The following is a 12,048-nucleotide window of genomic DNA, read 5'->3' as shown; positions in this document are numbered from 1 at the left end:
TCTCCCACTTAAAGTGTACCATTTAATGATTTTTACCCTATTCACAGATATGTGCAACCATCAACACAGTTGATTTTAGAACATTTTTATCACCTCAGAAAGAAACCCTATACCCCTTAGCTATCACCCCTGTTTCCTCATCACGCACCTCCCCCCAAGCCCTAAGTCAACCACTGATCTACTTTGTCTCTATTATAAATTTTCCTATTCTAGACCTTAATACAAATGGAATCATTTAATGTGTGGACTTTTGTGACTGGCTTCTTTTAACTCAGCATGATGTTTTCAGGTTCATCCAAGTTACGGGCTTATATCATTATTTTATTCCTTCTAATGGCTCAATAATATTTCATCGTATGTATGTATCACATTTTGTTTATCCGTTTGTTGATGGACATTTGGTTGTTTCCACCTTTTGGCTACTATGAATAATGCTTTTATAAAATAATGATTTTATATTTATAAAATATAAATGCTTTTATGTTCATGTACAGGTTTTTATATGAACAGTATGTTTTCATTTGTCTTGGGTATGTACCCAGGAATGGAATTCCTAGATCATGTGATAACTTTATATTTAATCGTTTGAGGAGTTGTCAGACTGTTTTCCAAAGTGGCTGCACCATTTTACATTCCCAGTAGCAATGTATGAGCATTTCAATTTCTCTACAAACTCACCAACACTTATTATCTGACTTTTTCATTGGGTCTATTCTAGTGGATGTGAATTTGTATCTCATTTTGATTTTGATTTGCATTTGCCTCATGATTATGATGTTGAACATCTTTCTGTGTGCTTATTGGCCAGTTGTGCATTATCCTTGGAGAAATGTGTATTCAGATCCTGGCCTGGTTTTCATTTGGATTATTTCTTTTTTTTATTGAATTTTAAGAGTTCTATGTATTCTAGATACACACTCTTATCTAAATTTTGATTTTGATATATTCTCCCATTCTGTGAGTTAAAATTGGGAAGTATGAGTCCTCCAACATTATCTTATTTTCATGATTGTCTTGGCTATTCTGGGTCCTTTACAATTCCATATGCTTGCAAAATTTCTACTAAGAAATAAGCTAGGATTCTGATAGGGATTGTGTTGAATCTGTGATCAGTTTGGTGAGAATTGCTTTCTTAACAGTTAAGTCCATGGACTTGGGATGTTTTCCATTTATTTAGATATACTTTAATTTCTTGCAGTAATTTTTTGTAGCTTTCAGAGTAGAAGTTTTTCTCTTCTTATGTTAAATTTACATTAATATTTTAATTTTTTTGAGACTGTTGTGAACAGAATGGTTTTCTTTTGCTTTTGTTTTAGTTTTTGATTTTGTTTTTGGCTGTGCTGCTTGACTTGAGGGATGTTAGTTCCCCAACCAGGGATCTAACTTATGCCCCCTTGCAGTGGAATTGCAGAGTCCTAACCACTGGACCGCCAGAGAATTCCCCCAGAATGGTTTTCTTAATTTCATTTTCAGTTTGTTAATTGCAGGTATATAATAATACAATTGGTTTTTTTAATATTTAACTTTTATCCTGCAACCATGCTGAACTCGTTTATTAGTTCTAAATGGTGAATGGGATTGTTTGCTTAATGTGTCTTTCTTATGTTTCATTGTTAGTATGTAGAAATGCAGCAGATTTCTGTGTATTAATTTCATATCCTGAAACTTTAGCGAATTCATTGATGAGCTCTAGTAGTTTTCTGGTAGCAACTTTAGGATTTTATAGTATCATGTCATCTGTAAAAGTGGACAGCTTACTTCTTCTTTTCCAATTTGGATTTGTTTTATTTCTTTTTCTTCTCTGCTTGCCGTGACTAGGACTTCCAAAACTATGCTGAATAAAAGTGCGAGAGTGGACATCCTTGTCTTGTTCCTGATCTTAGGGGAAATGCTTTCAGCTTTTCACCATTGAGTATAATGTTAGCTGTGGGTTTGTCATATATGGCCTTTATTGTGTTGAGGTATGTTCTCTCTGTGCCTACGTTCTAGAGAGTTTTTATCATAAATGTGTGTTGATATTTGTCAAAAGCTTTTTCTGCATCTATCGAGATGATCATATGTTTTTCTTTTAATAAATTTATTTTATTTATTTATTTTTGGCTGTGTTGAAAGTGCGGGCTTTCTCTAGTTGCAACAAGCGGGGGCTACTCTTTGTTGCGGTGTGCGGGCTTCTCGTTGCGGTGGCTTCTCTTTTGTTGCAGAGCACGGGCTCTAGGTGCACAGGCTTCAGTAGTTGTAGCACGCGGGCTCAGTAGTTGTGGCTCACAGGCTCTAGAGCACAGGTTCAGTAGTTGTGGCACACGGGCTTAGTTGCTTCGCGGCATGTGGGATCTTCCTGGACCAGGGCTCGAATCCGTGTCCCTTGCAATGGCAGGTGGATTCTTAACCACTGTGCCACCAGGGAAGCCCGGTCATATGGTTTTTATTCTTCAGTTTGTTAATGTGGTGTATCACACTGATGGATTTGCAGATATTGAAAAGTCCTTGCATCCCTGGGATGAATCCCACGTGATTATGGTGTATGATCCTTTTAATTTATTAGTGGATTCGGTTTGCTAGTATTTTGTTGAGGATTTTTGCATCTATGTTCATCAGTGGTATTGGTCTGTAGTTTTCTTTTTTGTAATATCTTTGTCTGGTTTTGGTATCAGGGTGATGGTGGCCTCCTAGAATGAGTTCAGAAGTGTTCCTTCCTCTGCAAATTTTTGGAATGGTTTCAGAAGGATGGGTGTTAACTCTTCTCAATGTTCGGTAGAATTCACCTGTGAAGCCATTAGGTCCTGGACTTTTCTTTGTTGGGAATTTTTAAATTGCTGATTCAATTTCAGTTCTGGTAATTGGTCTGTTCATATTTTCTGTGTCTTCCTCATTCAGTCTTGGGAGATTGTACCTTTCTAAGAATTCATCAATTCCTTCTAGGTTGTCCATTTTATTGGCGTGTAGTTGCTCATAGTAGTCTCTTGTGATCCTTTGTATTTCTGTCGTGTCAGTTGTAACTTCTCCTTTTTCATTTCTGATTTTATTGATTGGGGCCCTCTCCCTTTTCTTCTTGATGAGTCTTCCTAAAGGTTTATCAATTTTGTTTATATTTTCAAAGAGCCAGCTTTTAGTTTCATTGATCTTTCCTATTGTTTTTTTAGTCTCTATTTCATCTATTTCTGCTCTGATATTTATTTCTTTCCTTCTACTAACTTTGGTTTTTATTCTTCTTTCTCCACTTGCTTTAGATGTAAGTTTAGGTTGTTAATTTGAGATTTTTCTTGTTTCCTGAGGTAAGCCTGTATCACCATAAACTTCCCTCTTAGAACTGCTTTTTCTGCATCCCATAGGTCTTAGATCATCGTGTTTTCGTTTTCATTTGTCTCTAGGTAGTTTTTGATTTCCTCTTTGATTTCTTCAGTGATCCATTGGTTGTTTAGTAGCATATTGTTTAGCCTCCACGTGTTTGTGGGTTTTGCAGTTTTTTTTTTTCTTGTAGTTGATTTCTAGTTCCATAGAGTTGTGGTTGGAAAAGAAGCTTGATATGATTTCAGTTTTCTTAAATTTACGAAGGCTTGTTTTGTGGCCTGACATGTAATCTATCCTGGAGAATGTTCCATGTGCACTTGAAAAGAAGGTGTATTCTGCTGCTTTTGGGTGGAATGCTCTATAAATATCAGTTAAGTCCCTTTGGTCTAATGTGTTATTTAAGGCCTATGTTTCCTTATTGATTTTCTGTCTGGATGATCTGTCCATTGAGGTAAGTTGGGTGTTAAAGTCCCTTACTATTATTGTGCTACTGTTGATTTCTCCTTTTATGTCTGTTAATATTTTGCCTTATGTATTAAGGTGCTCCTATGTTGGGTGCATATATATTTACAGCTGTTATATCTTCTTCTTGGATTGATCCCTTGATCATTCTGTAGTGTCCTTCTTTGTCTCCTGTGACAGTTTTTATTTTAAAGTTGATTTCATCTAATATAAATATTACTACTCTGGCTTTCTTTTGATTTTCATTTGTGTGGACTACCTTTTCCATCCCCTCTCTTTTAGTCTGTATGTGTCTCTAGATCTGTAGTGAGTCTCTTGTAGGCAGCAAATAAACGGGTCTTGTTTTTGTATCCATTCATCCAGTTTGTGTCTTTTGGTTGGAGCATTCAGTCTGTTTGCGTTTAAGGTAATTATCAATATGTATACTGTCATTTTGTTAATTGTTTTGTATTTGTTTCTGTAGGTCGTCTTTTTCCTTCTTTTGTTCTCTTCTCTTGTGATTTGATGACTATCTTCAGTGTTATGTTTAGATTCCTTTTTTGTGTATGTGTGTATCTGTTATAGATTTTTGGCTTGTGGTTACCTTGAGGTTATTGTATAGCAGTCTCTCTCTCTATATATGTGATTCTTCTGAGTTGCTGATGTCTTAACTTCAAATGCATCTTAAATACCCTACATGTGTACTCTCCTTGCCTCATGATTACTGTTTTTTATGTCATGTTTTACGTCAAATTGTTTTTTGTATCCCTTAACTGCTTATCGTGGATACAGATGATTTTACTACTTTTGTCTTTTAATCTTCCTGCTAGCTTTGTTTGTGAATGATTTCCTACCTTTACTGTATGTTTACTGGTGAGCTTTTTTGTTCCATAATTTTCTCATATCTTTTGCACCTAGAGAAGTTCCTTTAATATTTGTTATAAAGCTGGTTTAGTGGTGCTGAATTCTTTTAGCCTTTGCTTGTCTATACAGCTTTTGATTTCTCTGTCAAATCTGAACAAGAGCCTTTCTGAGTAGAGTATTCTTGGATGTAGGTTTTTCCCTTTCATCACTTTAAATATATCATGCCAGTCCCTTCCAACCTGCAGAGTGCCTGCTGAAAAGTCAGCTGATAGTCTTATGGGAGTTCCTTTGTATGTTATTTGTTGCTTTCCCCTTGCTGCTTTTAGTATTCTCTGTATCTTTAATTTTTGACATTTTGATTACAGCGTGTCTTGGTGTGTTCCTCTTTGGGTTATCCTGTATGGGATTTTCTGCACTTCTTGGACTTGGATGACTATTTCCTTTCCCAGGTTAGGGCGGTTTTCAGCTATTATCTCTTCAAATATTTTCCTGAGCTCTTTCTTTCAAATATTTTCCCGGGCTCTTTCTCTTTTCTTCTGGGACCCCTGTAATGCAAATATTAGTGCTCTTGATGTTGTCTCAGAGATCTTTTAAACTGTCCTCATTTCTTTTTTTTTTTTTTTTTATCTTTTTTCTGTTCAGTGGCAGTGATTTCCACTACTCTGTCTTCCAGCTCACTGATCCATTCTTCTGAATCCTTTAGTCTACTTTGATTCCTTCCACTGTATTTTTCATTTCAGTTATTGTATTCTTCATGTCTGGTTGTTCTTTATATTTTCTAACTCTTTTCTTAAAACTTATAACTTCTCGTTCTGTGCATCCATTCTCCTCCTGAGTTCTTTTTTTTTTTTTTTTTTTTTTTTTTGTGGTACGCGGGCCTCTCACTGTTGTGGCCTCTCCCGTTGCGGAGCACAGGCTCCGGACGCACAGGCTCAGCGGCCTTGGCTCACGGGCCCAGCCGCTCCGCAGCATGTGGGATCATCCCGGACTGGGGCACGAACCCGTGTCCCCTGCATCGGCAGGCGGACTCTCAACCACTGCGCCACCAGGGAAGCCCCTCCTGAGTTCTTTGATCATCTGTATGCTCATTACTCTGAACTATTTCTTGGGTAGATTGCCTGTTTCCACTTCACTTAGTTCTTCTTCTGGGATTTTATCTTGTTCCTTCATCTGAAACGTATTCCTCTGCCATCTCATTTTGTCAATAAGTTGCTATTTGTATTTTTATGTATGCAGTAGGTAAGTTACATCTCTCAACCTTGGAGGAGTGGCCCTCTGTAGGAGGCATCCTGTGCACTCCAGCAATGCACTCCCCTCTTGTTAACCCAAGCTGTGTACTCCAGGGGTTCACCCTAAGAGGGCTACTTGGGCCTTCTGTTGTGGTAGGCTAACTATGTGGGCAGTCTGGTAGGCCCCTAGTCTGGTTGGTTGCTAGGTCCTGCCTTGTGTGGATGCTGCTGGCTGCTGTTTAGCAGGGCCTGGTCACAATGTGGCTGGTTGCAGAATCCTAGGGGCCCCGGGGCTAATGCTGGCTCACTGGTGGATGGAGTCAGGGTCCTGAAGACCCTAGGGTTGTTGCCTACCCACTGGTAGTTGAAGCCAGATCCTGGGGTTAGTGCTGGTCTACTGGCAGGCAGAGCTGGCTCCTGGAGTCCAGCTGCAGGGCCCTGGGATCCCAGAGCTCATTTCAGGTTGTTGTGGGGGTGGTGTCGGTTCCTGACACAGTTGGGTACAGGGTCTGGAGTGTCCTGAAGGTTTCTTTGGCCTGCTAGTGGGCCAGTCCAGGGCCCAGCTGGTCCCAGGGTAGGCTCTGGCCTGCACTGCAGAATCATAGTTTTCTTGCTTTTGGTGCCTGTATCCTGGTGAATGAGACTGGTCTAGAGGCTTGGCCTGGCTTCCTGGTGGGAGAGTCCTGTGCCTTTCTACTGGTGGGTGGTGCTGGGTCTTGGACCTCTGGTGGGCTGGGCCATGTCTAGGGGCGAGTCCAAAGGCAGCTGTGAGCTTTTTAGTCTTTAGGCAGCCTGTCTGCTAATGGGTGGAGCTGTGTCCTGACCCAGTTAGTTCCTTGGCCTGAGGCGTCCCAGCACTGTTGCCTGCAGGCTGTTGGGTGGGGCCAGGTTTTGGAACTAATGAGCCAATATGTCATCCACCAACAACAGTGTTCCCCAATATGTCTGCCACCAGTGTCTATGACCCCAGGGTGAGCCTCAGCCACCCTCCCCCAACCCCTGACGCTCCAAGAGACTCTCCAAGACCAGCAGGTAGGTCTGGCCCAGGCTCCTATCAAATTACTTCTTTGGCCCTGTGTCCCAGGGTATATGAGATTTCATGTGCACCCTTTAAGAGCGATATCTCTATTTACCCCAGTCCTGTGGGACTCCTGCAATTAAGCCTTCTGGCCTTCAAAGCCAGATGCTCTGTGGGCTCATCTCAACAGTGCCAGACCCCCAGCCTGGGAGAACCTCTGTAATATATTTACTCTCCAGTTTTCAGGCTACCTACATAGGGGTTATGGGATTTGATTATATCGTGAGTCTGTCCCTACTACCAGTTTTGTTGTGGTTCCTTCTTTATGTCTTTTGGTGTAGGAGATCTTTTCTCGTGGGTTCCAGTTTTTTGTGTGTGTATGTTTTTTTTTAATGGTTGTTCTGCAGATAGTTGTGATTTTGGTGTGCTTGTGAGAAGAGGTGAGCTCAAGGTCTTTTTACTCTGCCGTCTTGCCCACTTTCCTCTATACCACATTTTTTTTGTTTTGTTTTAATTTTTATTGGAGTATAGTTGCTTTACAGTGTTGTGTTAGTTTCTACTGTACAGCAAAGTGAATCAGCTATACATATACATATATCCCCTCTTTTATGTATTTCCATCCCATTTAGGTCACCACAGAGCACTGAGTAGAATTCCCTGTGCTATATACAGTAGGTTCTCATTAGTTATCTATTTTATACATAGTATCAATAGTGTATATATGTCAGTCCCAATCTCCCAATTCCTCCCACCCCCCATACCACATTTTCTTTATCTGTTCATCCATCAGTGGACACTTAGGTTGTTTCCATGTCTTGGCTATTTTAAATAGTGCTGCAGTGAACACACATATACGAATATCTCTCCAAGACCAAGCTTTCAATTGTTTTGTGTATAGACCCAGAAGCAGAATTGTTGGATCATATGGTAGTTCCATTTTTAACTCTTTGGGTAACCTCCATACTGATTTCCATAGCAGCAACACCAATTACATTCTCACTAACAGTGCACAGAAAAAGGAACCTTTAGCTCCATATCCTCACTAATGCTTGTTATTTCTTGTCTTTTTGATGATAGCCATTCTGACAGGTGTGACATGATATCTTATTGTGGTTTTGGTTTGCATTTCTCTGATGATTATTGATGCTGAGTATCTTTTCCTGTATTTGTTAGCCATTCGTATGTCTTCTTTACAAAAATGTCTATTAAGATCCTGTGCCCGTTTTTTAATTGGGTTGTTTGTTTGTTTTATTTGAGTTGAAGTCTTTGTGTATTTTGGATGTTAACCCCTTGTCAGATATATCATTTGCAAATATCTTCTTCCATTCAGTAGTCTGATGGCTTCTTTTGCTGTGCAGAAGCCTTTCAGTTGGATGTACTCCTACTATTTACTTTTGCTTTTGTTGTCTTTGCTTTTGGTGTCAAATTCAAAAAATTATTGCTAACACCACTGTCAAAGCTCTTAACTGCCTATGTTTTCTTCTAGGAATTTTATGGTTTCAGATCTTACATTTAAACCTTCAATCCATTTAGAATTGATATTTGTGTATGGTGTAAGATAATGGTTCAGTTTCATTCTTTTGCATGTGGCTATCCAGTTTTTCCAGTACCATTTATTGAAGAGACTATCCTTTCCCCATTGTATATTCTTGGCTCCTTTGTCATAAGGTAATTGGCCTTATATGTGAGAGTTTATTTCTGGTCTCTCTATTCTGTTCCATTGATCTACATGTCTGTTTTTATGCCAGTACTATACCATTTTGATTACTGTAGCTTTGTAACATAGTTTGAAATCAGGGAGTGTGATGCCTACAGTTTTCTTCTACTTTTTTAAGATTGCTTTGGCTATTTGGAGTCTTTTGTGGTTACATACAAATTTTAGGATTGTTCTATTTTTGTGGAAAATGCCATTGGAATTTTGATAGGGATTGCGTTGAATCTGTAGATTGTTTTGAGTAGTGTGGACATTTTAACAATATTAATTCTTCAAATCTGTGAGCACAGAATATTTTCCCATTTTTTCATGTCTTTTTCAGCTTTTTTCATCAATGTTTTCAGTATACAGGTCTTTTACCTCCTTGGTTAAACTTATTCCTAGATATTTTATTCTTTTGATGCAATTATGAATAGGATTGTTTTAATTTCTTTTTCTGGTAGTTTATTTTTAATATATAGAAATGCAACAGATTTTTGTCTGTTAAATAATTTTGTATACTGCAACTTTACTGAATGTATTAGTTATAACAGTTTTTTTTGGTGGAGTCTTTAGGGTTTTCTATATATAAAATCATGCCATTTTCACATAGTGACAGTTTTGCTTCTCTTCTGATTTGGTGCCTTTTGTTTCTTTTTCTTGCCTAATTGCTCTGGCTAGGACTTCCAATACTGTGTTCAATAAACGTGATGCCAGTGGATATCCTTGTCTTGTACCTGATCTTAGAGGAAATGCTTTCCATTTTTCACCATTGAGTATGTTAGCTATGGTCTTGTCAGAAATGGTCATTGAGCTATGTTTCCTCTAGACCTACTTTGTTGAGAGTTTTTATCATGAATAGATTTTGAGTTCTCTCAAATGCTTTTTCTACATCTATTGATTATATGATTTTTATCCTTTATTTGGTTAGTGTCATGTACCACATTGATTGATTTGTAGATGTTGAACCGTCCTTGCATCCCTGGAATAAATCCCACTTGATCATAGTGTATAATCCTTTTAATATATTATTGAATTTGGTGTGCTAATGTTTTGTTTGGGTTTTTTTTGCATGTATGTTCATCAGGGATATTGGCTTGTAATTTCCTTGTAGTGTATCTACACTGGGTATCTAGGTAACGTCTGGGTAACAGGGTAATGTGGGCCTTATAAAATAAGTTTGGAAGTGTTCTGTTCTGTTTATTGGAAGAGTTTGAGAATCTTTCATATTAATTCTTCCTTAAATGTTTGGTAGAATTCAACAGTGAAGCCACCTGGTCCTGGACTTTTGTTCATTGGGAGGTTTGAGAGTCTTTTTATACTTTAGATATAAAAGCAGACTCCATGTATCCCACTATATATTGGGGAAATTGTCTTAGGGATTCCCAGAGTATTTAGTGAAAATTCTGATTACCAATAATCTATAGAGAAGGAAGAATGGATCCCATAGTTACAAGTGATACTTTGTTTCATGTGTATGTCTGTTTCTTTAGACTTAGAACTCTAAAAATGTGTATGGAAACTGAATTAATGTTTACAATTACGGTTTATAGTTGTTAAAATGTTCTACATCTTAAAATGCCTGTTTTGATATAGAATGACTGTCAAAATGTGAAGATGGAAGATGGTAATTTATATTAGGTGTATTTTACCACAAAAAAAAAATTGAGGGGGTGTGAAGATGGTTCACAAAAAAGAATTTTTCAAGGCTCTAAAACATGTAAAGGGTTGGAGTTTTTAAAATTCCATCCATTTAATTACTGATGATAAAAATAAAGTCTCAGGTTTCTTAGCTGAAAATGAGATTAATAATACCTCTCTCTCAGTTTTATAAGAGGGGAAAAAAACAGATATAGAGCATATTCATAATACCCCGCACATAGCAAGCAGTAATACATAGCAGCTGCTGTTACATCCCAGGGACCAAAATGCCCTCCTCAAGGTCATAGAGCCAGTCTGTGGCAGAATCCAGCCCAGAATCTGGGTCTTTTGATCCTGAGTCTCTTAAACTATTACCATGCCAATCTGGCCACTAGGCACAAGGCATGAATCCTTTGTCCAGGCAGTGAGTTTTCTTAATCTTTATATAGACCATTCTTTCCTTCAGTCTCTGTTTTGTATCTAAAGAATTAAATGTGAATACTATTTTTAAATGGAATGCAAATATTTTGAAAGTCCTTCAAAATCTTTTTTTTTTTTTTTTTTTTTTGCCTTTTCAGAGTCCAGATGTCATTCAGAATTTGAAAATACCACCCATTCTGTCTTCAGGTCAGCTAAGTTTTACTTTCATCATCCAGTGCACCTACCAAGTGATCAAGATTTTTGCCATGAATCCTTAGGAAGAAGAGTTTTCATGAGTCATTCTTGGAAAGATTCCTTTCAGCATCATCCAGACAAACAAAGAGAACACACTTGTCTTCCTTCCTCTTATCAAAATGTGGCAAAGACAAAGTCAGATTATACCACAATAGAGAGCCTCAGTATCGATGTAAACTTGGAAAACAAAGAAGTAAAGCATACTACTAAAAGTCAGGCTAGAGATTTTCTAAAATATGACAAACAAGTTAATGACCTAAAAAGGGATCATAAGGCCACCCGAGAGTTAACAGCTCAGCACACTGTGAGTTTAAATGAACTCTGGAACAGGTATCAGGAGCGACAGAGGCAACAGAAACCTCCTGAGTTCAGTGCCAAGAAGGAACTTTCCTTGGTGGAGCGACTTGATCATTTGGCTAAACTTCTTCAGCATCCCATCACACATTTTCTCCAGCCCTCAGAAAGTACACAGGATGATAGCAAAGGGAAACAAGATGTTAAGGAATGGAGTGGTAGACAGCAACAGCAGAAGAACAAGCTTCAGAAAAAGAAACAGTATAAAAGCCTGGAGAAATGCCATAGAAACACAGGCGATCTTAAAAAAAACAAGGTTCTTTCTACTCATCAAGCTGGGAGGTCCAAGCAGATTAAAATTGAACAGATTAAATTTGATAAATATATTTTGAGAAAACTGCCAGGTTTTCATTATATAAATAACGCTTCTTCAGATTCTAGACACTCAGAGGAGAGTGAGCTGCTCACAGATACTGCCACCAACATCCTTTCCACCACCACTTCTGTGGAATCAGATATATTGACCCAAACAGATAAGGAAGTGACTCTGCATGAGAGGAGCAGCTCTATTTCCACCATTGATACTGCCCGACTGATCCATGCTTTTGGTCATGAAAGAGTTTGTTTGTCACCCAGGCGAATTAAATTATACAGCAGCATCACCGACCATCAGAGGAGATACCTTGAGAAGCGGAGCAAGAAAAACAAGAAACCATTGAATACAGGTTATCCCCAAATTACTTCAGAACACACCAGAAGGAAACACGTCCAGGTACATGGCTGCAAATTCCATCTGGCAATATGACTGCATTTTTCATGGACTTTTTAGTTAAGCTTTGCACACAGGTGAAAAAAAACCAATTGCCCTTTCCTAACTGTAACATTTCTTACCAGCTGGAAAAGAG

The 12,048-nt window shown here is 38.3% G+C and overlaps 1 protein-coding gene across 6 annotated transcripts in view; it reads left to right on the top strand.

Annotated features, from left to right (window-relative positions):
- Positions 1-12,048, top strand: part of ALMS1 (ALMS1 centrosome and basal body associated protein) — a 220,524-nt gene that overhangs the window by 163,358 nt on the left and 45,118 nt on the right. For all 6 annotated transcript variants that reach the window (XM_079940071.1, XM_079940069.1, XM_079940068.1 and 3 more), the window contains one exon: positions 10,753-11,915. In XM_079940071.1, coding sequence (XP_079796197.1) covers positions 10,753-11,915 — 1,163 coding nt within the window. The remainder of the gene's footprint in view (positions 1-10,752; positions 11,916-12,048) is intronic.

The sequence above is a fragment of the Stenella coeruleoalba genome (assembly GCF_951394435.1).
Source record: "Stenella coeruleoalba genome assembly, chromosome: 13".
NCBI classification, from domain to species: Eukaryota; Metazoa; Chordata; class Mammalia; order Artiodactyla; family Delphinidae; genus Stenella; species Stenella coeruleoalba.
Note: the sequence above shows the minus strand (reverse complement) of the source record. Positions and strands in the feature narration are given on the sequence as shown.